The sequence below is a fragment of the Stegostoma tigrinum genome, chromosome 1 (assembly GCF_030684315.1).
Source record: "Stegostoma tigrinum isolate sSteTig4 chromosome 1, sSteTig4.hap1, whole genome shotgun sequence".
NCBI classification, from domain to species: Eukaryota; Metazoa; Chordata; class Chondrichthyes; order Orectolobiformes; family Stegostomatidae; genus Stegostoma; species Stegostoma tigrinum.
In genome coordinates, this window is record NC_081354.1 from 85672222 (window position 1) to 85698965 (window position 26744).

Here is a 26744-nt window from a genome sequence, read left to right on the forward strand (position 1 = left end):
TTTTCTTAACTAGGATGCAGCCATTTTTTCAGGATGTGTCAGTACCCTACTGTGTGGTCTTGACAGATGTTTTGAGTACTGAGGGAGACCTGCATCTGCTTCTTTACTTGAGCCAGAAATATTCTCTTTCTTCGATCAGCCAGGGTTGATAGTGAATCATATTCTCTGGAGCAATGGCAGATAGACCATTTGGGATATTTAATGCCTACACATCGTGAGCTTCATAGCTGGACTGTATCCTAATAGCTGTTTAGGGGTCATTGCATTTCCTTTGATGGCATCATCAAAAGACAGGAATCAATTTTAATCCTGGATGCTTTCTCAGTATCTCTGCCAGGCTATTAATCACAGTGAAAGGAAGTATTTTAAAGCTTATCAACAGCCAGGATTGGCCTAAAATAATATACTTGCCAGGGTATTAACATTCAGTTCTGTGGTCTTGGCATGTCTGCATTGCAGGACCCACAGGAAACTATTAATGCAAATACAATGCAAACAGGCAAAATAGGGGCAGAAGTAAGCATTCTGCACCTGAAGTTTGCTTTGCCATTTGATAACACTGTGACTGATTTGACTGTGCCCTCTACTTTCCCAACCATTTCTCCTCACCCCCATACCCTTTCAATTCCCTTGTCAGTCAAGAATCTAATCCAGCCTTAAAAATATGGAATGACCCTGCATCCACTCACTGTTCTCCTCTCGCCTTAAATGAGAGACCTTTAATTTTTAAACTGTGTTCCCCAGTTCTAGTTTCTTCCAAAAGCCATTTCATCTAAACTCCAATGGACAAAAGTGCAGCCTGTCCCACCATCCCTCATAAGATAAGCCCTTCATCTCAGGAATCAACTGAGTGAACCTTTACAGCGCAAATGTAATTATCTTTCTTGTTCTTTCTTAAGTAAAGAGATGTAAACTGTATTTTGAGGTCTCGTTTTGGTCTTAATGAAATCCTGTAGGCCTGTAAGAAAACACCCTTAATTTTATGTTCCATTTCCCTTATAATAAATAACAACATTCAATTTCCCTTCCTAATCACTTACTCTACTGCACACTAACTTCATGTCATTCACGTACCCCAGACATACAGATGCTTCTTTACTACAGTGTTCTACAATCTGACTCAATTTGAATAAAATGATATTTGTCTATACTTCCTGCCAAAATAGACAAATTCTCTTTTTTCTTCCATATCACACTCCATCTGCCAGCGTTTGCCCACTTGCTTGACCTATCTGTATCCATCTGTAGACTCATTATGTCCTCATCACAACTTAATCTTCTACCCTAATCTTCTTTGTCTCATCAGCAAACTTAGCAACCATACATTTGACCCTATATTCCAGGTCATTAATGTAGATAATAATAAAAAAAACGAGGTGCCAGAACTGATCCTAATGATACTAGACTAGTTATAGGTTATCAGCATGAAAATGGCTTATTTATCCATATTATCTATTTCCTTCTTGAGGTTGCCATTAATCCACATGGCTCTTATCTCCTTAAAGAATAGTATGAAATTAGACAGAATGTTTTCCCTTTCAGCAGACCATATTGACTGGATCTGACTGCATTGAGGTGATTTGAGTGCCTTCCTATCACCTCTTTAATAATAGATCCCAGCCGTTTCCTTTTAACAAATGTAAGGCTAACTGGCCTATAGTTTCCTGCATACTGTATTCACCCTTTCTTGAATAGAGAGAGATGTATTCATTCTATTCCAAGCCAGTGAGTCCTTTCCAGAATCTGGGAAATTCAACAAAATAAATGCATGCATCTAATATCTCCACAGACATTTCTTTTCAGATCCTAGGGTGAAGTTCATCTGGCAACTTGTCAGACTTTAGTTCCAACTTTTTTTTCAATAAATCATGAGCATGATTGTTTTATGTTTCGCCTTCCCTCCTTCTCTTAGTTAATAAATATTTTTGGGATGCTATTTGTGTCATCTACAGTGAGGACAGGCACACAATAGCTATTCAGCAGTTCTGCCGTTTGCTTATTTCACATGTTTAATTCCTCAGCCTCTCTGTATGCTCTGTTTAATTATTATTTTCCCTTTTAAAGTATTTGTAGAATCTCTAACAATCCATTTTTTCTATTTGTGGTTTGGTTTCACATAGTCTAAGACTCTATTCTCAAAGAAAAATTAAATGTTTGTGTGTCATGCACCATAATTTTTTTGATTTATATTATTTTAACAAATACAAAACAGTATTATACATGTAGAAGAAGCTCAAGCAATGTGTAACTATAATCTAAACCCCCAGTGGCTGGTGCGTTAACATGAGAGGAATCTTATCCATGGTGCCAGCTGCTGATTATTCCATTTCGTTTTAGCTTCACTGTTACAGTTTCCTTATGTCATCTGATTAGTTTGACTGATTTACAGCTCTATAATTACTGCCAGCTAGTTGATGTTCCCTGTATAACATCTGAAAGGCTCAATTAGATTGCTGACTACTAATCATTACTGGGTATCAATTATTATCTGAATAAAATTTTAAATCATAGTGTTCTTTATGTGTTGGTACAACAATGCTACTGTACCTCAATGCCAGCGAATGTGAACAGGTTGAGTCTATTACTTCAAACAGGGGTCCATCTTTTGAATTGTCCCTAGAATAGAAAGAAATAACGTAGCGTGCCTCACAGTAAATCTCTTCTGTCCACAATCCAGGGAATGATGACAACAGCTGTTCACCCCTTGCCCGGTGCCCTGCTGAATGCACATGCCTTGATACTGTGGTTCGTTGTAGTAACAAGGGATTGAAGACCTTACCCAAGGGCCTTCCCAAGGATGTGACAGAACTGTGAGTAACACTTCTTACCTCTTACTTCTGGATATTTACGGTCAAGGCCATAACTGAGGGATTTTCAGCTTTGAAAGATTGTTCGGAGAGTGCTGATCAAAGAGAGTAATCCAGAGCTCAAGAGATCTTTCTCAGATGGCATCAGTGATTCAAATTCTCCTTTGTGGAGACAATTACTATTTTGCGTGGCAAAGAAAAATGTGAAGATTAGCAATGCTGCATTAAGAGATAGCAAGAACTGCAGATGCTGGAGTCAGACGTAACGCAGTGTGGAACTGGATGAATACAGCAGGCGGACCCTTCTTCAGAAAATTTTCCATCTTTCTGAAGAAGAGTCCTGACCTGAAATGCCAGCTTTTCTGTTCCTCTGATGCTGCCCTGCCTGTTGTGTTCTTCCAGCTCCACATTTTGTTATCTGTGCTGTATTAACATGAGCCTGTTCTTTCAAAGAAAGCTTGACTGAATTTAACAGTTTTATATTTCTTTGTTTGAATTGTGCAGTTATGTAAGATGTTACGCAGAGTCACAAGTACAGATATTTTACTTCATCCAGTTCCTATACACCTGTATTCCTCATGCAGATGGCCTCAAGGCCCTCCGCTTCTTCCTGTCCCGCAGGCCCGACCAGTCCCCCTCCACCGACACCCTCATCCGCCTAGCCGAACTCGTCCTCACCCTCAACAACTTCTCTTTCGATTCCTCCCACTTCCTACAGACCTGCATGGGCCCCAGCTATTCCTGCCTCTTTGGAGGTTACGTGGAACAGTCCCTCTTCCGCACCTGCACAGGCCCTAAACCCCACCTCTTCCTCCGTTACATTGATGACTGTATCGGCGCCGCCTCTTGCTCCCCAGAGGAGCTCGAACAGTTCATCCACTTCACCAATACCTTCCACCCCAACCTTCAGTTCACCTGGGCCATCCCTCACCTTCCTGGACCTCTCAGTCTCCATCTCAGGCAACCAGCTTGTTACTGAGGTCCATTTCAAGCCCACCGACTCCCATAGCTACCGAGAATACACCTCGTCCCATCCACCCTCCTGCAAAAATTCCATCCCTTATTCCCAATTCCTCCGCCTCCACCGCATCTGCTCCCACGATGAGGCATTCCACTCCCGCACATCCCAGATGTCCAAGTTCTTCAAGGACCTCAACTTTCCCCCCACAGTGGTCGAGAACGCCCTTGACCGCGTCTCCCGCATTTCCCGCAACACATCTCTCACACCCCGCCCCCGCCACAACCGCCCAAAGAGGATCCCCCTCGTTCTCACACACCACCCCACCAACCTCCGGATACACCGCATCATCCTCCGACACTTCCGCCATCTACAATCCGACCCCACCACCCAAGACATTTTTCCATCCCCACCCTTGTCTGCTTTCCAGAGAGACCACTCTCTCCGTGACTCCCTTGTTCACTCCACACTGCCCTCCAACCCCACCACACCCGGCACCTTCCCCTGCAACTGCAGGAAGTGCTACACTTGCCCCCACACCTCCTCCCTCACCCCTATCCCAGGCCCCAAGATGACTTTCCATATTAAGCAGAGGTTCACCTGCACCTCTGCCAGTGTGATATACTGTATCCATTGTACCCGGTGTGGCTTTCTCTACATTGGGGAAACCAAGCGGAGGCTTGGGGAGCGCTTTGCAGGACACCTCCACTCGGTTCGCAATAAACAACTGCACCTCCCAGTCGCGAACCATTTCAACTCCCCTTCCCATTCTTTAGATGACATGTCCATCATGGGCCTCCTGCAGTGCCACAATGATGCCACCCGAAGGTTGCAGGAACAGCAACTCATATTCCGCTTGGGAACCCTGCAGCCATATGGTATCAATGTGGACTTCACAAGCTTCAAAATCTCCCCTTCCCCCACCGCATCCCAAAACCAGCCCAGTTCGTCCCCTCCCCCCACTGCATCACACAACCAGCCCAGCTCTTCCCCTCCCCCCACTGCATCCCAAAACCAGCCCAGCCTGTCTCTGCCTCCCTAACCTGTTCTTCCTCTCACCCATCCCTTCCTCCCACCCCAAGCTACACCTCCATTTCCTACCTACTAACCTCATCCCACCTCCTTGACCTGTCCGTCTTCACTGGACTGACCTATCCCCTCCCTACCTCCCCACCTATACCCTCTCCACCTATCTTCTTTTCTCTCCATCTTCGGTCCGCCTCCCCCTCTCTCCCTATTTATTTCAGAACCCTCTCCCCATCCCCCTCTCTGATGAAGGGTCTAGACCCGAAACATCAGCTTTTGTGCTCCTGAGATGCTGCTTGGCCTGCTGTGTTCATACAGCTCCACACTTTGTTATTTTACTTTTCCACCTGGTTGTTCATGGCATCATAGAGTGTAAAGGTTTGAATTCAGTTTCCATTAAATGAGAATGTTGCAGTGTTCATGCCAAACACTGAGTTGTTTTCTGATGTGGATTGAGGGGGTGCATGTCCGCTGACCGTGACTTCCTGATCATTTGAATTACTGGTTGAAAAGCAATACATAGCTCACACTTGTATCTATGTTTGGCTCTACCATAAAGTTGAGGAGATTATGACTTTTCTTATAGAATCCGTACAGTGTGGAAACAGACCATTCGGTCCAACAAGTCCACAATGACTGCCTGAAGAGTATCCCACCTTTGCATTTTCCCATGTCTAACCCACACATCCCTGAACACTCTGGGCAATTTAGCATGGCCATTCCACCTAGACTGCACATCTTTGGACTGTGGGAGCAAACCGGAGCACCAGAGGAAACCCACGCACATACAGGGAGAATGTGCAAACTCCACACAGACAGTCACCCTAGGGTGGAATTCAGCCCGGGTCCCTGGCACTGTAAGGCAGCAGTGCTAACCACTGAGCCACTGTGATGTTAATGAAAACCAAGAAACCTGGAGATTGAGATCAAAGATAATGGGAACTGCAGATGCTGGAGAATCCAAGATAACAAAGTGTGGGGCTGGATGAACACAGCAGGCCAAGCAGCATCTCAGGAGCACAAAAGCTGATGTTTCGGGCCTAGACTGTCTGATGACAGTCAGACAGCCTAGTCTGATGACCCTTCATCGGACAGTTCAGGCCCGAAACTAGGACTTGAGGTGGGAAGAAGGGATGGGTGAGAGGAAGAACAGGTTAGGGAAGCGGAGAAAGGCTGGGCTGGTTTTGGGATGCAGTGGGGGGAGGGGATGAGTTGGGCTGGTTTTGGGATGCAGTGGGGGAAGGGGAGATTTTGAAGCTTGTGAAGTCCACATTGATACCATTGGGCTGCAGAGTTCCCAAGCAGAATATGAGTTGCTGTTCCTGTTCTACCTCTCATCCATCCCTTCCTCCCACCTCAAGCCGCTCCTCCATTTCCTACCTACTACCTCATCCCACCTCCTTAGCCTGCCCATCTTCCCTGGACTGACCTATCCCCTCCCTACCTCCCCACCTATACTCTCCTCTCCGCCTATTTTCTTTTCTCTCCATCTTCGGTCTGCCTCCCCCTCTCTCCCTATTTATTCCAGAACCGTCTACCCATCCCCCTCTCTGATGAAGGGTCTAGGCCCAAAACGTCAGCTTTTGTGCTCCTGAGATGCTGCTTGGCCCGCTGTGTTCATCCAGCTCCACCATTTGTTATCTTGGATTCTCCAGCATCTGCAGTTCCCATTATCACTGATACAATTATATCCCCAAGAAGCTTGCTCGTCATTTAACTTAAATCACAAGCTTACATGAAAAGAGCTGCTTTGAGCTCCCCAATGAAAAAATAACTTCCTGACCTTTTAAAAATACAGTCTGGTCTTCAGAACAAAAGATGAAAGTCCATTTTAACTCTAAATCAAAACTCTCAAATGAACTAAGATGTTATAAACATTCATCACACAGTGTAGGACTACTTGTATGTCAAAGAGTTGAAGCAGTATTTGATAGAGAAAGATATCCAACCAAAGGATCAGTGTGAGCTCTGCGGACCGAATATAACCAGTCATGAATGGTGCTACTAGACAATTTAGCAGCTCAAGGATAGAGGATCCCAGTGCAAAAGACAAAGCTGAAGCATCTGCAGCCATCTTCAGCCAGAAGTGTTAAGGACATAATCCCTTCTCAGCCTCTTCCTGAGGTTCCCAGCATCACAGATTTTGGTCTTCAACCAATTTGATTTACTGCTCATAATATGAAAGAGCTGCTATTGGCACTGGATACTGAAAAAGCCCTGACAACATTTTGGCAAAAGAGGCAAAATATACCCTCCAAAATTATTCACCTTATTCCAGCACAGCTACAACACTGGCACCTACCGGACACTGTGAAAATATCCCAGTTATGCCCTGTCTACAAAAAGCAGGACAAATCCAACACAGCCAGTGACCACTTTGTGAGCTAATGACGAGTAACTGATGGAAGGTGCCATCAACAGTGTTATTAAGTAGCACTTACAAAGGAATGACCTGCTCAGTGACACCGTTTCTGCTAGGGCCACTTATTTCATGGCCTCGTTACAGCCTTGGGTCCCTTACCATATTGAAACCAGAGTGACATTGACTTGCCTTGAACCAAGTTAAGGCCATTCACCCCCTCTCCTACCTCACCAAATCCCACCCTACTGCATTCAATTCCCTCCATCACTATAACCATTCCCTCAGCTGTTGTACATAACCAGGCTGGTAGTCAAACTTGAGCTGTCTGTAACCTTGACAACCATATGGAAGCTTCTTTCTGGATTATGTCTGAGTCACCCATGTTACTTACCATATCCCATCACTCAGACAGATTTTGCAGAATATCCCTCACTGACCATTGCCCATCTTCCAGGCTGATTGCATGAGATGGTCATTGATGAACGTGACCTCTATGGCTGATCATTGTCAATCCTTTAGATTATAAATGTTACAGTCCACAGACTGTAGAAGTATCCTCTGACTGATTGAGTTCATCCTTGTCTTCTCCATACACCAACTCTGATGTTGACCGCACAATGCCCTTTAGCCTTTGACTTTGATATTTCACTGTTTCCTACAGCCAGCACCTTGTTTCTGTGATACAGAGAGTGTCCATGTTTGTCATAAGCCATCCACTTGCCTTCTGCCTTGACAAAGTGCCACCTGTGAACCAACAGCTGCTGGCTGACACTGTGGAACAGAAACTGATATGTTTCCGGTGATCAGTTATAATCTACAATGGTTAAGGGCCAAATCCTATTTAGTCCCCATGCACACACCTCCTGCATCTGTACAGGTTACAGCAAAACTGAAGATAAGGAGCATTGATAAGGCTTGCTTGTAAGCAAACAGGGCTATGTGCTAACTGAGACTGGAAGGAGAAAACTGAAGTCGATAAATACAAAGTCTATGCGGTCAAGTTCCTGAAGTATTGAATATCTTGATTGAGCAGGAGTTAATGGAGGACGGGAAGTTAATTCTGCCGGGTTGTGCAGTCATTGAGATGCAAATGCACGCAGATAACCTTCTGACCAAGTAAGTGTGAAAAAGACATCTCACCGTTTGAAGGAGGGAGGACTTAGTTGTAAAAGTGCATCTCAGCGGGAAGAATCTGATTTGGATTCTCGCCTGATTAAGTCATCTCAATTGCCATTATTCTCACGCCCTCAGGGAATGGAAAGTCATATTTCTGAGTAGGTTTTATCGAGCACCTCGTAAAGATTCCAGGAGAATTAATCATCATAGAAGAATTCCTGTCTGTTCCATTAAGTGCAAGAGAAAATTTAACGTGCATTTCTCCTCAGTCTTTCTTGGCTTTCAGAGTCCTCCTAACCATTTCAATATTCATGAAGAGAATGGGTGTATTTCTCTGAATTACACATACAATTTAAGGGCCTGTTTTCTTGAGAATGATGGGACAGGGTTTGTGTCAATATCTAGGATCGTATTCCACTACATTTTTAGGGTCAAGCAGGGTCCCAAAAGTTTAAGTCCACTGTCTACCTGTTCTCACTTTTAAATTATCTTTTATAGATATTGTTATTCTCACTCAACATGTTTTCTGATGGTTGAATCAATAGGAGTAACAGAATAATTACTATTCCATTGCAACTAATGAAATGTTATCCATTTCTGAACAATGTACAAAGTCAACTATTATTTCTCTAGCCTGAAAATGGAAGAGAGTACTGTAAACTTAGTACAAGCCTGATCCATCTTTAAAACACATCACAACCTGTGATCAAGAGTCATCTAGATTCAAAATGTTAGTGCTTGCTCTCTCTCCATAGATGCTGTCTGAACTGCGGTGATCTCCAACATCTTTTGTTTTCACAAACATTTATATTCGATTCATTATCGTCACTGCCTCTGACATGCCATTACCACTGCCTCTAACATGCTATCACCACTGCCTCTAACACACCATCACCACTGCCTCTACCTCACCATCATCACTGCCTTCTCTTCACCATCACCACTGCCTTCTACTCACCATCACCACTGCCTCTAACTCACCATCACCACTGCCTCTAACTCACCATCATCACTGCCTTCTACTCACCATCATCACTGCCTCTAACTCACCATCACCACTGCCTCTAACTCACCATCACCACTGCCTTCTACTCACCATCACCACTGCCTCTAACTCACCGTCATCACTGCCTCTAACTCACCATCACCACTGCCTTCTACTCACCATCACCACTGCCTCTAACTCACCATCACCACTGCCTCTACCTCACCATCATCACTGCCTCTAACTCACCATCACCACTGCCTCTAACTCACCATCACCACTGCCTTCTACTCACCATCACCACTGCCTCTAACTCACCATCACCACTGCCTCTACCTCACCATCATCACTGCCTCTAACTCACCATCACCACTGCCTCTAACTCACCATCACCACTGCCTCTAACTCACCATCACCACTGCCTCTAACACACCATCATCACTGCCTCTAACTCACCATCACCACTGCCTTCTACTCACCATCACCACTGCCTTCTACTCACCATCATCACTGCCTTCTACTCACCATCACCACTGCCTCTAACTCACTATCACCACTGCCTTCTACTCACCATCATCACTGCCTTCTACTCACCATCACCACTGCCTCTAACTCACCATCACCACTGCCTTCTACTCACCATCATCACTGCCTTCTACTCACCATCACCACTGCCTCTAACTCACCATCATCACTGCCTCTAACACACCATCACCACTGCCTCTACCTCACCATCACCACTGCCTTCTACTCACCATCACCACTGCCTTCTACTCACCATCACCACTGCCTTCTACTCACCATCACCACTGCCTCTAACTCACCATCACCACTGCCTTCTACTCACCATCACCACTGCCTTCTACTCACCATCACCACTGCCTTCTACTCACCATCACCACTGCCTTCTACTCACCATCATCACTGCCTTCTACTCACCATCACCACTGCCTCTAACTCACCATCACCACTGCCTCTACCTCACCATCATCACTGCCTTCTACTCACCATCACCACTGCCTCTACCTCACCATCATCACTGCCTCTAACTCACCATCACCACTGCCTTCTACTCACCATCACCACTGCCTTCTACTCACCATCATCACTGCCTTCTACTCACCATCACCACTGCCTCTAACTCACCATCACCACTGCCTCTACCTCACCATCATCACTGCCTCTAACTCACCATCATCACTGCCTTCTCTTCACCATCACCACTGCCTTCTACTCACCATCACCACTGCCTCTACCTCACCATCATCACTGCCTTCTACTCACCATCATCACTGCCTTCTCTTCACCATCACCACTGCCTCTAACTCACCATCATCACTGCCTTCTACTCACCATCACCACTGCCTCTAACTCACCATCATCACTGCCTTCTACTCACCATCACCACTGCCTCTAACTCACCATCATCACTGCCTTCTACTCACCATCACCACTGCCTCTAACTCACCATCATCACTGCCTCTAACACACCATCACCACTGCCTCTAACTCACCATCATCACTGCCTTCTACTCACCATCATCACTGCCTCTAACTCACCATCATCACTGCCTTCTACTCACCATCACCACTGCCTTCTACTCACCATCACCACTGCCTCTAACACACCATCATCACTGCCTCTACCTCACCGTCACCACTGCCTCTAACTCACCATCATCACTGCCTCTAACTCACCATCACCACTGCCTCTACCTCACCATCATCACTGCCTTCTACTCACCATCACCACTGCCTTCTACTCACCATCACCACTGCCTTCTCTTCACCATCACCACTGCCTTCTACTCACCATCACCCCTGCCTCTAACACACCATCATCACTGCCTCTACCTCACCATCATCACTGCCTTCTACTCACCATCATCACTGCCTTCTACTCACCATCACCACTGCCTTCTACTCACCATCATCACTGCCTTCTACTCACCATCATCACTGCCTCTAACTCACCATCACCACTGCCTTCTACTCACCATCACCACTGCCTCTACCTCACCATCATCACTGCCTTCTACTCACCATCACCACTGCCTTCTACTCACCATCACCACTGCCTTCTACTCACCATCACCACTGCCTTCTACTCACCATCATCACTGCCTTCTACTCACCATCATCACTGCCTCTAACTCACCGTCATCACTGCCTCTAACACACCGTCACCACTGCCTTCTCTTCACCATCACCACTGCCTCTAACACACCATCACCACTGCCTCTAACACACCATCATCACTGCCTCTAACTCACCGTCACCACTGCCTCTAACTCACCGTCATCACTGCCTCTAACACACCATCAAAACTGGAATTCTGTCCTCAGTTTCACATACCCCTAACATCCACCAAGCTTGCTATGTCATCTAACCATTACTATTTATTTAGCATTTTACTGCTTCTCCTGCTGTTGGTGTTTTGCTACACTGTGGCCCTTGGATCTTTAATTGTTTAGTCACTACTGGAAGTATTTTGTCTATTCTCTTAATTGGTGTATTTCATTTAAAGTTGGAAGAAATCAGGATGAACACAAACTAGTGATCAGTACAGTGAAATGCCATATCCCATGTAATATTCTGTGTTCCAGGTATTTGGATGGAAATCAGTTTGTGATGGTACCCAAGGAACTCATCACTTTCAAGCATTTATTACTTATGTAGGTACTTCTATTATTGCACTTCTTAGATACTAATATATGAAAGCATTTAGCATCAGGAATAGGCCATTCAAGCCCTTGAGCTGTTTGGTGAGATCAAGGTTGACTTTTATTGTAATTCCATTCGCTTCTCTTGGCTCTAAGCTGTTTTGTACGCTTGGTTGGCACAGACTATCTTGCTGCATGACAAAGTGCTTTCTAACTTTCCTGCTGGATAGCCTGGCTCTTGTTGTTATCTTAAATTACCCATTAATAGCCTAAAAGTTTCTCTCTATCTTCCATATCAATCCCTTCAAAATGTTGCTGTCTAACTAATTGTAGGGTAGCATTTAATAGACGATGTGGGCCACTAAAAAGAGAGTGTTATTTCAGAATCAAAGACTAGATTTTAATGTGGTGTAATCCAATTGTGTTGTTGGAAAGTAGATTTAACTGTTGACTGTATGTTGTACATGTTCATTGCTGAGAACCTTAGAGACCATGGAATACAGACAGCTCTGAGTATCTCAAAGGGCAAATTATGTGAAGTGCAAGTTTTGAATCTTATGAATACTTTGGTGGTTCTAGGCTCCTTGTATGTAGCCCCAGCATTCCTGTGTGTGTCTAGTGGTGGTGTATAAAGTGGTAGTAAGCTGGGCTGGTACCCACAGCAAGTGCCACCCTTTGCACTGTTGTTGGGGTGTGCCTGTATCATAACTGACCATGCGTGTTGGATCATGAACAGGGCACTCCAGGGGAAGGGACTCCTTTCACCCGCCTATTAACCATCTTCATGTGGGAGTCTGTACACAGCGTCACAGTGCCATTTAAACAAGGAGGTGAAGCAGACTGCAGTCATCCAAGGCAGCCTCAGTTGCAGACCTCACTAGGTCACAATCAGGAGTGAGGCTTTTGAGTGATGTTTTCCCTGAGCAAACTAAATTTTCAGTAATACCTCGTGTTAACTGTAAACAGATTGAGACAAGGAGTCCAGTCAGCCACATTTTGGTTCTGTCTTGGTCATGAATGCTACTGAGCTATCAGATGAGTTCCCAGGATAAACTGTTTCTATGCAGCTTATATAATTTAAATCTGAAAAGTATAAATTTCTGCGGCCAAACGATTTTCAGCATCTGGTGTTGCTAGAGTGAATCTGGTGATACAGTGCTTGGAAATTAATACATCTCTTGCGTGAGCTTAATCTTAAAGTTGCATTGAATAATATTGATATGGAAACAGACTAATATGAGTCTGTGATTTGCCCAGTATGCAATCAGGTCCCCCAAATAGAGTAAGTATCAGGAATGTTCCAGGTCATCTGGAAGTTTTGTTTAAAGGGTCACCAGTTATAATTTCATGAACAAACTTTAACTTAACTTCTGAATCTGCAAATTCCAATGGTTGTATAACACAACTTTATGAAGAATAAGGAGACACACGAGCATTACCCAGGTATTATGTTTGCATTCTGGGAATGCCCTCTAATTAATACAATGGATTGTAATAAAGAGCTATGTGTGGAATTTGTATTTGCACTCAAGTTCCAAACCCCAGTTGGCCATGCTGCAATGCATAACATGCCTTAAATATTTTGTAGGACTTACTTTTTCACACCAGGCAATATCTGAAGCTATAGTGTATCAGGTGCTGACCGTGCCGTTATAAGCTCTTTTTCCCATGTGTTTGTGCAACTGGTGTATGACCTTTCCTACCATTTGTTCTAATTATACTCACTGTGCCTTCCAGTGATTTAAGTAACAACAGAATCAGTACACTGTACAACCAGAGCTTCAGCAACATGACAGAGCTTCTGACCTTGTAAGTATAATATTTACTTGGCACTAAACCAGGATTCCCATGTTGATTGTAGAAATACTGATCAAACTGGCGATGTAAAACTCCACCGCAGGCATTCACAATAGAAGAATACTTGACACCTTTGGCATTTTTATTTTGTCTGCTTCTATTTATAAACACTGATGCATTATCTAAGATGACATTTTTAATTTCACAGAATTCTTAGTTATAACCGGCTGAGGTGTATTCCAGTTCGAACATTCGATGGGTTGAAATCCCTCCGTTTATTGTAAGTACAAGAATAAATGATTGAGCTTATATTCCTGGTTAGTTTAAATGATGAAATTCTATCTTCCACCAGCACCTACGTTAAGCCTAAGTGAAGATTTGAAGTTTTCTAGCCCCCTTCCCTAAACGATTAACACTGTAAGTTCAGCCACCTTTTTATTTGGTCTGTACGATGCTAATGTGGTCAGCTCCATATCCCATGCCATGACTGATTGCTGAGGAGACTCAGGTCAGAAATCTCCTTGGGGCTAATCCCACTTTGCAGTTACAACTTTCTACAAATGCCTATATGATGTTTGCAAATCCAGTAAAACTGTAGCAGCAGAGTAGTTAACAACTCTCATGAAATTTCATATAATAACAGCTACAACAAGTCAGTACAATAAGGTCATTGACATCAGCACAGCAGAGCACCAATATATAAAGGCAGTTTCCTCTCTGTCTGGCTCTCAAGTGGGATTATGTATAAAATTTCGCTGTAAGACCACCCGCATGAGTAGGCCGTAGCTGATCATAAGTGATAGAAACTGGAGGCGTACTTAGGAACAAACAGATCTTGCTGCATAAAGTAATATTGTGTGCAGCATAAAATCAATGTTCCACCTGATCCTGAGGATTTCCTGCCTGGCTGGTCAGTTTACATCAATTAATATGTGCACAGAGCTTTAGGAGAAACTGGAAAATCCATGAGCAAAGTAGATCAGCACATTGAATTTGAAATAAAGCCAGGACTTGCAGAAATTCTCAACAGCTCTGGCAGCCTCTGAGAAAAAGAAACAAAGTTAATGAATCAGAATTTTGTGCCTCTGCAAGGTCTGACCTGGAGTGGGAGGAAGGCTGCTTAATTAGACAGGATGTTGGCATTACTGGAAGTAAGTGACCTTCACTCCCTTCAAACTGGGGGAAGAAAGCATTCTCCTTACACTCCTGGTCGCTATGATCTTAGTAGTCCTTCAGGAAGTACCCATAATCCCCTGTGCAGGAATCCCAAGTGGGAAAGATAAAAGTCTCTGATTGGGTACCGTTCTCAGTGGGCAAAACTTCCGTCTTCAGGCGCTCAATTTAAGAAGAGACTAGTAACCTGTATGCTGCCTGATTGGAAGAAGATACAGTGGGCCATTCTCTGAAATATCAGCACAGGAGTCTGGCCACCTCACAAACATGTGAGGGAGACACTTGAAGAAAATGGAGAGAAAATGGTTTCTCTCTCCACAGCTACTGCCGTCATCTACAATACTTGCCTTTAGATTAATGGTTTTGAAAATTGGATTTGGTTCTGTGGATTTGATAATGTCAAAGCTCATGGATAAAATCTGAGAAAATTTTATTTACTTTTTATTTGTATTCATGCAGATGTTGTTAAAAATGAGTGACATGAAATTTTGTACTTTTCATCATTTGGTATTGAATTGACAATGAGAAATGCTGCTATATGTTAAAGCACTTTTCCAGTGTGTTTTCTTTCATTTACAGCATGAAAACGATGTGCAGGCCCTCTGAATTTATACTCCCATTCCCAAATGTCTGAGTCGCAGTTATGTAAAAAGTGGGATAGTGATGCAATTTTGACCTAATATGTCCTTTGAAACAGTTGAGATACAGCACTTTGCTGGTCTTGCACAGCTTTACTCAACGTGTAATATTGGACAAGTTGTTAAACCTAGGATATACACAGTGGTATGTGATGTTTGCAGTGCAAAATAGGTTTAAATCAACTGAATGATTCTGTGAACAGTATGAAATAGAAGTTAGTCTTGTATATATGGGAGCCATTATGTAGGGTGTGGTCTCCCACACTCCAAACTAAACAAACAGCCGTATTAAATATGGGTTGGCACTCTAACCTGTAAAACAAGAGAAGGTGGAAACATGTACAGCTGTTGTTTGTAAAACAGAATGAAATTCATTCAGGGCTCTGAGAGATTGTCTTCATTGTTTATTGTGAACTATTTTCCAGGTCTTTGCATGGAAATGACATCTCATCTATTCCTGAAGGAGCTTTTAATGACCTTTCATCACTGTCACATTTGTAAGTCAAAACATTCATAAGATCTGGTTATAAGTCAAATTATTCTTGGATAAGAGGAACACATTTTTCTTTTCTGTTCAGAGGTTGAAGCAGATAGGACATCCTTCTGTTTCAACTGGGTTGAATCCCTTACTACACAAAAATGGTGAAACTGTAAGCAGGGAATTGTGGTATTTTCCTGGATGATGATTACTTGTACCTGTGGCATTTGCCAACCAGAATATTGTACTGGGTATTCTTTGGAAGAATGAGTTTGATGGACAAATAGCCCCATTTTTTCTTCACTTTGGAATCTTTTACATTAATGGCCAGATTTCCCATCAGATGTAAAGCAATGGTATTCGTCTCTGACCTTATTCTTACAGTCAGCAAGTTAAGTCGTTAAGAAGCACTGAACACTGAGGATGTTATAATAATGGTGATATTTAATATTCACCAAATGTAAAATTACCATCTTGGGGCAGTAGAGCTGTTCAACAGTAATTTTAAGCTTAATACACCATTTATAAACCCTGTTACGCCATATTCAAAAAGATGCAACTTCTTCAGAGGTGTTTACTGTAAACCTGAGTGTAACAGGTCATGTCCTCGCCAGTTCACTGATGTGTAATTGATTACATTCTGAGGGACATCAACAGCTCACTCTCTAGAGAAATAGCAAGACAGTATATTTAGATTTTCACTGTGAACTCTGCATGAGTAGGACTTCAGTATGTGCTGTCAGCCTCAGAAGAAAATTTATAGTAAACACTGGCAATTTCACTGACATTACAGTCACAAACTTTGGACCAATGTTGTAGTGTATGGAAAAGTAATTAAGCAGCTTCCATTTTTTTGCAGGGCCCTTGGTGCGAACCCTTTGTATTGTGACTGCAACATGCAGTGGCTGTCTGATTGGGTAAAATCGGGCTACAAAGAGCCAGGCATAGCACGCTGTGCTGGACCTGGTGACATGACAGATAAACTCCTGCTCACCACTCCTTCTAAGAAATTTGAATGCCAAGGTAATGCCACCAGTTTGACTATGGGATTTGGTGCACATCAAAAATCTCTTTGTATAGGAGTGAAGAAGGATTAAATCAGATCTCGAAACCATGGCTTATCCATGAGATTGACTTCCTGTACTGATTGACTAGTACCTATTTAGCTGTGGTTGAGTGGTTTCATTTATAATAAGGATTTAAACTTGCCAATGAAGTTTTTATATAAATTTTAACTGACCTTTGACTTTCTTTGGTTGCATGCAATCTAACATTTTTTTAATTTTTCACTTGTGACCTTTGATATCCTGTGCCCTGCCAAAAGAAATTCCAGGGCCTTGCGGTTTTCTGGTACAAGGTAAGACTGTTGACCCACCCCTGGAAATAATGGATAATGTTGCACACAGACCTTCTGCCTCTCCTTAAATGTTCTCCCAAGAAAGTACCTCATCCTTCAGATGGACTTGTTTTCTTTAGATAACCAATATCCATTTAATGTGGATATATACTTTAAGCATTGTTGGTTTCACTTTTGATCTTAAATATATAGTGCATGAGTTCAAACCTAAATTGAAAAATAAGTGTGGACTAAATGTTTGTCTTCTTTGAATGTTGAATGTCTTTATTGTGAATTTTAGAAGTATATTGTTGATAATAATATCACATCAAATATAAAATGCTGTTGCAACCAAAAGTTTTACAGTAGTATGGTGTTATCTCTTTGTCAATGCTGTTTATGTTCATATGCTCTCTTGACATTTAAGCAAAAATGTTTTCTTCTGAAAACCTGTCTGATATATAAGAATTTTATTTTTAAATGCCATTCAGTAAGGTTCATTTTCATTTAGTTAGTTTAGGGCTGGAATCCCAATCTTCAGTACCATGCTGATAACTGAATTAAAGCCTATGTTTCACTGATTTAATTGCAGTCATTTATTTCTGCCTAATGTTATTCATAAGACATACAGGGATTTTAGATCATTAGGAGTCATGAACATTACTATTGTTTCTCGTGATTCTGCAACAAGCTTTATGGCAAAGGCAATGTGAGGTGGACAAATGACAAGGCGAAGTGGTCAAGCAGAAAACATAAAAACCTTCAGACTTCTACATGGGAAAAATTCTCATTTTTTTGTATTTACCATCCAGGTAAGACTTGCTTAACCAATATGAGTTACATTTTGTTTTTCAAGGTCCCATTGACATCAACATTCTAGCCAAGTGTAACCCTTGTCTTTCCAATCCATGTAAAAATGATGGCACCTGCAACAATGACCCAGTGGATTTTTATCGGTGCACCTGCCCATATGGATTCAAGGTATGTTCATGTCTTACACAGAACAGTGACAATTGCAGCATTCTTAGCTATATTTCTCAACCAATTATCACAAGTGGGTTATTGTCACTGTGAGTGATTTAACATGAAAACACAATGCTACACATACAACATTCAGGCTCAGAATGCTACTCAGCATCTTGTGTGCAATGTTTAAAATACTGGATGACGATTAATTAATGTCTATACTTCTGAAACATCACTCATGTGCATTCGTGTCTTAGGCCAAGCAGTGACTTCTTTTTCATACCTTTCAGTGAGGAAAGGAAATCATTTTGTCCATCAAGTCCATTTTTCTGAAAATACCACAGACCATTTATATGATATGGAGCACAAAACGTTAACAGTATTCCAAATGTAGTCTGACCAGAGCTCTATACAGCTTCAGCAGAACATCTCTGTTCATGTATTCGCTCCCCCTTAAAATGAATGATGACATTGCATTCGCCTTCCTAACTGCCAACTGAACCTGCATGTTAACTTAAAGAGAATCCTGAGCTAGGGTTCCCAAGTCCCTTTGTGTGACAGATTTTGAAAGCCATTCCAATTTTAAAAATAGTCTATACTGCTACTCTCCCTACCAAAGTGCATATGCTTTCACTTGCACACATTGTATTCCACCTGTCACTTCTTTGCCCACTCTTCCAGCCTGTCCAAATCCTTCTGCAGCCTCAACACTACCTGTCCCTCCGCCTCCCTTTGTGTCGCGTGCAAACTTCGCAACAATGCTGTCAGTTTTTCATCCACATCGTTAATGGATAATGTCAATAGTTGTTAACCCAGCACAGACCTTGCAGACCTACATGAGTCACTGGCTGCGAACCTGACAGATCCCTTTATCCTTACTCTTTGCTTTCTGCCAGTATCTAGTTCCTAACATCGAAGGCTCTTATCTTATATTGCAGCCTCCTGTGCAGTACTTTGTCAAATGTCTTCTGGAAATTCAAGTAGATCATACCCACTGGCTCTCCTTTGTCTAACTTGTTCATTAGTTCCTCAAAGAATTGTAGCAGATTTGTCAGGGATGACCTCCCCTTGATGAAGCTATGCTGACTTTACCCTATCTTACCATGCACTTCCATGTGCTCTGCAATCTCACCCTTAATAATGGACTCTAAACTCTGACCGATGACCAAGCCTATAGTTTCCTGTCTTTTGCCTCCCTCCCTTCTTAAACAGGAGTTGAAGATCAATGCCAGTGTCTCCACAATCTCCTCAGCTTTCTCCTTTAGAACTCTGGGCTGTAGTCCATCTGATCCGGATGATTTTTCACCTTCAGACCTTGCAGATTTCCTGGCACTTTTTCCTTTGTGAAGGTCACTACACTCACCTCTGCCCCCGACTATTGAAGCTTTGGAATGCTACTGGTGTCTTCCACCATGAAGGCTGATGCAAAGTATTGAATCAGTTCCTCCTCCATTTCTTTGTTCCACATTACTCCTTCTCCAGCCTCATTTTCCAGTCCAGTGTCCACTCTTGCCTCTCTCTTATTTTAGATACACATATACTCTTTCAACACTAGCTAGCTGGTTTTTAAATACTTCCCAATCCTCTGGCTTCCCACAAACCTTCACCACATTGTATGCTTTTTCCTTTACTTTTATGCTGTCCCTTATTTGTCTTGTCAACCATGGTTGCTTCGTACTCCCCTTAGTATGTTTCTTCTACCTTGAGTTGAATTTCTGCCAGACCCCCACTTCCAATTAACTCTGGCAGCTCCTCCCTTATTTCTTTGTAGTTACCTTTATTCAATTGTCATGCCATTATGTCTGATTCCAGCTTTCCCCTCTCAAAGAGCAGGGTGAATCCTATCGTGTTATGGTCACTGCTCCCTCGGCGTTCCTTCACTCTAATTACCCAAATCAAATCTGCCTCAGTTCACATCACCAAATCCAGAATTTCCTGTTTCCTAGTAGGCTGTACCACAAGCTGCTCTAAAAATCCATCTTGTAAACATTTCACAAATTCATATTCTTGAGATCCGCTACTAACCTGATTTTCCCAGTCTACCTGCATATAGATACACCCCATGATTATTTTCATAGGAAAGGCAGATGAGAAATGCACTATCTCCAGATTTATTTTCTGCCCCACATCCTGATTACAGCTAGGATGCCTGTGCACAACTCCCAGGAGGGCCTTTTTCCCTTTGTGGACCCTCAACTGTACCCACACACATTTCCGACTCTTTATCACTTCTTGCTGCCAATTTAATTTTATTCCTTACTGACAAGGCAAGCCTGGTCTCTCTGCCCATTTGCCTGTCCTTTTGAAATATTTTGATATTTTGTTTCCAACCCTCATCTCCTTGCAGCCACATCTCTGTGATACCCACTACATTGTACCTGTCAATTTCAATCTGTGCTACAAACAAGTTTACCTTGTTGCGAATACTGCTTGTGGTTACGGTGGCAAAACCCTAATTTCTGCTTTGCCTGCCCTCCTTTTCTTAAATTATTCTGTTACCTGCTGTGCCTGAAGTTAGTTTCCTGACCCTTTCCATACTGTCTGTCCTATTATTTGTTCTGGAAACTTTAATAACCCCTGCTGAGATCTCACCCCCTTTAATGTTCTGTTCAACTAAAAATAGATCCTTACTATTTAATTTCAAGCCTTATCCACACCCCGAGTCATGCAATTTGCTTGGACTCTAGTCCCAGCATGATCCAGGTGGAGCCTGTCCCATTGGAACCATTTCTTCTTTCCCCAGTACTGGCACCAGTGTCCCATGAATTTGAACACTTTACTCACACTGCAATCTTTGAAAAGGTTTAGGATGGGAGCTTTGCAATTCCTAATATCCTGCACAACCAATGTCCTTTATAGCATTGAAGGGCAAGCAGGTTCTAGACATATGCTTACACTCACCTAATCCTATACTAATCCTGTAAATTCCAGCTAGTGAGCAATACTGGACATGATCCTGGTGTAAAGTCCATGATTCCAGCCCTGGAATTTAGGCACCATGTATTTACAACACAATATATGCACAAGAATATAACTTTCACTCATAGTGGTTGACAGAGGAACAAAGTATTGTTTATGATTTGTAGATATGGAAATTTGGCAGTTTGCAATTTTTGTTGCTCAGCAGCTCATTGCTAGAGAGAAGCCTGAGTATCATTGAGAAGACAGCTCTGAACATCAGTTAAATACTGTTCTATGTTGTCATACAGATGGTATCATCCCCTGGTATCTCACTTATTCTACCAGGTCGAATGAACCTGCTAGATTGATCTGACAAAATGATGGCAGCTAGCAGCTATCCATCCTCCAGATAGAATAGGACGTGATATATTGCTAGAGTGAGAGTTGGTAGTTATTTTAAAATCTACCAGTGACAGTTGACAGTATTTGTAAAACTGAATTGCAGGTCTAGCCTTCAAAGTATATGTGAATCTGTGGGGCTGTTAGTTGTGTGTTGTGACCTGTTGTGTTCAGATGGACAGCTGACTGTAATCAAAATTCTTCTTTGTGGAACCTCAGCAGCATTCTTTTTTGCTAAGGTTTACCTTAAAAGAAAATAACAATCGTGCATCCTTAGACATTTTCCTTTTGCCAACACTTTGAATATTGTACGATCTTTCTATAGCAGTATTGCAATTTCTTTAAATTTGGGTGGCATGTTCTTTCAAGGGGACTGGTGGGTAGAGGTTAAAGAAATGGCAAAAAAGACTGCTTAGTTCCATCACCAAAGAAGCAGCCATATCTATTCCCATTTCATTAGCTGCACAAAGCCTCCTCCCTTGCTCAATCCTCTCCAAAACCAAAGTCTCACTGCTCAAAAGGCTCACTTACAAATTTCCACCATCCAAAACATTAGCAACCATGTTTAATTCCATACAATGTTCTGATCACCTATCAAGTTAATCCTTGTAAGATTTCATTGATTTCCTGTCATTGAAGACAATTTCAAATGCCTCAGCTCTCCCATTCTCATCATCTTCCTCCAGCCTATATCTCCGCTTTTATCTTCCAGCCTGATTGCTCTTCAGGAAATTTTGCAGCAATAGTTCAGAATAAGCTGTCAAAATGATGTCAGGATAATGACTCTCATCATTATTAATGCTTTAATTGCACTGTGACTTTAAGCCAGAGGCCAATTTGAGTTTAAATGCAGAAGCAAAACTTTTGCTGTCCAAGATAAAGTGATTCTGAACTGACTTAAAAAAAAGTGTCTTACTGCCTGCCTCAATACTAAAATGCACTGTGTAAGTAAATTGCTCTGTATGCTGTTACTCCACAGGGCCAAGACTGTGATGTTCCCATTCATGCCTGTGTAAATAGCCCATGCAAAAATAGTGGAACTTGCCATCTTAAAGAGGGAGAAAAGGATCATTTCTGGTTTGCGTATTTTGCTTTCTGTTTATTTTGTTGTAATTGGTATTGAGCATTTATTAATCAGCATTACACAACAGACTCTTAAACTTGCATCAACTGAGGAATCTGGTGATTCTCTGAGGAAAGACAAACTTTTAAAAACTTTTAATAACGTATTTGCGTAGATATAGAAAAAAATTAGCTTGTTTTGTTTTAATGTCTCAGAAGAGCTGGAAGCTTTGATCTAATAATACCGAATGAATATATGTACATACCTATTTGAAATTGCTGAAGAAACAAAACAAGGAGAATAATCTATTCAGTAAAATTTAAATGCAGAGTAAAACGATGACTAAAGAAATATTTTACCTTTGCATTAGAGAGTCATAAAAATGAGTTTATTTTGCTAATCCACATAAGAGGTGTGAAACAAAGCATGGGACTAATGAAATATTAGTGCAATGAGACGGAAAATTAGAGGATAATTTTTCGGAACAATTCAGTCATCTACTAATCACCTCAACATTATTGTTTTTGAATGTTCCTACAGCCTTGGTCTAATTTGAAAAGAAAATTCCAGATCTTTCACCAAAGAAAACAAATTGGATGTAGTTGCACATTATAAAAGTAAATTCTGTCCTGACAAATTTGCTACTTTTTGATCAGTACCAAGCTCTGCATTGTGCCATTGATCAATTGAAGAGTCAAGCTTGCATATTTGCCAATAGTGGATTCATGTTGATTCATTTATAAGAACAGGGCACTGAGATGAATAAAGTGTGAAGCTGGATGAACACAGCAGGCCAAGCAGCATCTCAGGAGCACAAAAGCTGACGTTTCGGGCCTAGACGAAGGGTCTAGGCCCGAAACATGAGCTTTTGTGCTCCTGAGATGCTGCTTGGCCTGCTGTGTTCATCCAGCTTCACACTTTATTATCTTAGATTCTCCAGCATCTGCAGTTCCCATTATCTCTGAGATGAATATTTTAGTTATTAACTAATTGTTAATTATGTAACAGCATTGGGGTAGATTATCCACTGGAGATATAGCAGGAAGCTGTGTAACTCCAGCAGATGTTAAATGTTTCATAAATTGCCATCGAATTTACATTGACCCTATCACTTTCATACAGAGGTGACGGATTACTCACTATATCTCTGTCCATAAGGAAGTAGGAATTATTAAAATAGTGCGGAAACATCAGAAATCCCTGGACTAGGACGTATTTTTAATATTCACAAGCCAATCAATTGTATGGGCATTAAATATGGGCAAGAATTGAACTTTGTTTTCAAGTTTATATCGGAAATGAAAATGAAGCCCAATTTCAAGTGGTCATTTAAGCCAGAAAACTGATTTAAAAATACTGGAAAACCTTTGAGACTGGAAAATATACCTTGTGTCCATGTGGAGGCCCATCACACTACCACTAAGTTCCAATTTCCCTCAAAGTAGAATATCTCTGCACAGTACAAGTGGTGGTGTCTCCTTAGTTTGTGCAAAACACGCGTTAATCAAATCGAATTTTTAGAGATTTTAAACCATTTGTTTATCTGATGACTCTGCACAGGATGCACATTCACAATTGAAGAGTGAAATGACTACAGTATTCTTTAGCAAATGTGTTCTGTTATGGTTAGCTGCAAATTAATAGCATGTTATTGCAGTGGAACAGAAAATGAGAAAGTCATTCCCAAACTGTTGCACCAGACCAGATCAGATAAATATTCACTGAGCTTTACTGATTTCAATACATGAAGTAAAAGCTTAAAAGCAGTGCAGCTACATACTCATAAATTTCAAAGCTGTGCATTCTATTAGCATAGTTCATTAGTGATTGGCAATTCATTCATCAAGGTTGTTAAGTATACATGTAGTTTCATAATTGTGTGCATCATTAGGATAATAATGATTCTTTTTATTCCTGTGGAAAGATTTTCAGCTACAGTTTTTGCAGCAGAATTTTTTTTTATGTAGCTATTGATTTTTAAACAATTATTCCATCACAGATTCTAAATGTGCTGAACTATTTCATGAGTTGTCCTGCTAGAAAGAGTGAAAATTTACATTAGATGTATTTTCAATTAAGAATTTATCCTGTTGAAGAATAGGCTTGCCTTATCTTTTGTTATACCAAATAGTGCTTACTAGGAGAATTACAACAGTGCTATTTATTTAATTCCACTAAAACAGTAGGATTGTTTTGTTGGAGATAGTAGGAACTGCAGATCCTGGAAGATGAATACAGCAGGCCAAGCAGCATCAGAGGAGCAGGAAGGCTGACATTTCGGGCCTAGACCCTTCTTCAGAAAATGTTTTCTTATTTGGTTATGCCTGAATAATAGATGTTCAGTGAACAACACTGCTCAAAAGAACAGGGGGAAATATGTCAGGTATAACCTGTACAGTCAATTCATTTGCAGGGATTTATAGTGTTTCATAAATATTGTATACATATATACTGGCAATGATTTTTGTAATTGATTACACTGGTAAGGAGATAGCCAGTTCCAAAACTATGGCATTTGTTCAAAGAGCATCCTGGCTTAAATATGGGACAGAAATAGAAACTTTGTGGCACAGTATTGCCCTAGTCACTACTCTGATTGAGAATATCTAACTCAGCATGAACAAAATTGTAAGACCTTATCACGCCTGTAGTCAGCTTAGTTACACAGACTGATTGACTAGCTCCTGTTAGTTAGACACCCCCTTTAAGAGGTCAGATCAAAGATTGAGACAGGCCTTCAGTGAAGTCTGTAGTGCTGACTGTCTGACCACTAACCGCAAAGACTTTTATTATTGGAGTAAAGTGAGCGCACAGGAAACATTAACATGCGCAGCACTTCCTTCTGAATTAGAACAACCTTGAAGTGTTTTACACTTATCTCCATTTAGCATTTTCCATTGTATAAATGTCAGTTGCATTGTTCCCTCAGGTGCTCATGTGCAGATGGTTTTGAAGGTGAAGAGTGCACTATAAATATTGATGACTGTGAGGACAATGATTGTGAGAATAATTCCACCTGCATTGATGGAATCAATAACTACACTTGCCTCTGTCCACCTGAATATACAGGTAAGGGAAGTAGGAGGTAGTGGCTAATGCCTTTGCCAAAACTAGCAATCAATGCATACTAGAGTAACTGTACTTACTGCTGCTTTAAGTGTGAAAAGCATAATAAAACATTTACTTGGATTTTACTTTCACTGTTCAATAACAAATTACGTTTAAGGTGAACCAGCACTTTCCTTGTTTAAATGAGGACTACATGGTGAGCAATAAGAAGCCATTGAATGGCTAGAAATACCAAGGTGTAGAACTAGATGAACACAGCAGGCCAAGCAGCATCAGAGGTGCAGAAAAGCTGACATTTTGGGACTGGACCCTTCATCAGAAATGAAGAAGAGTCCAGACCCAAAACGTTAGCTTTCCTGCTCCTCTGATGCTGCTTGGCCTGCTGTGTTCATCCAGCTCTCTGCCTTGTCATCTCAGATTCTCCAGCATCTGCAGTTCCTGCTATCTCATTGGCTACATTTTTTCCTTTCTCTCACATTTTTGGTTCCCATTTCTTTCCCAAAGGCACTGACTCATGCTGGAATATGGTTCCACAAGCTGTGGCAACCCTTCAACAATTCATCTGTTGGATAATCTTCATGTGAGGCCAGTTGTAACACCTTTGACCATCATCACTCCAGTTGGATCAGTCAGTTTAACCTAGACCAGAGAACTAACTTTGAAAATTCCTAGACTATGTAACAGACTTAAAATACACAATGGAACATTTGTGTATGCCAGAAAATTATGTTTTTGTTTGTCAAAGGACACAAATGCAGTAAAGCTTACATCAAAAATTATTCTTCACAATGCTAAAACATGAATACAAAATCTTAATTTTTGAATAATAGACACAGTGCACAGATGCTTACATTGTTAATGGCAATTTCTAAATTTTAAATTGAGAACTGTTGAGTTATTTGACAGATGATTAAACCTGAAGGTAGTAATTTTGTTTTGTATGGTATTTTCTTTTCAATATTCCTTATAATCTATTGTAAGCTTTGTCCTTGTTCTTTCTTCCATCC

General features: G+C 41.6%; 1 protein-coding gene across 6 annotated transcripts in view; it reads left to right on the plus strand.

The window, feature by feature from the left end:
- Nucleotides 1-26744, plus strand: part of slit2 (slit homolog 2 (Drosophila)) — a 448496-nt gene that overhangs the window by 371935 nt on the left and 49817 nt on the right. For all 6 annotated transcript variants that reach the window (XM_048546634.2, XM_059646918.1, XM_048546670.2 and 3 more), the window contains 9 exons: nucleotides 2678-2810; nucleotides 11861-11929; nucleotides 13655-13726; nucleotides 13923-13994; nucleotides 15951-16022; nucleotides 16863-17026; nucleotides 18196-18320; nucleotides 22585-22682; nucleotides 25598-25737. In XM_048546634.2, the coding sequence (XP_048402591.1) occupies nucleotides 2678-2810; nucleotides 11861-11929; nucleotides 13655-13726; nucleotides 13923-13994; nucleotides 15951-16022; nucleotides 16863-17026; nucleotides 18196-18320; nucleotides 22585-22682; nucleotides 25598-25737 (945 nt within the window). The remainder of the gene's footprint in view (nucleotides 1-2677; nucleotides 2811-11860; nucleotides 11930-13654; nucleotides 13727-13922; nucleotides 13995-15950; nucleotides 16023-16862; nucleotides 17027-18195; nucleotides 18321-22584; nucleotides 22683-25597; nucleotides 25738-26744) is intronic.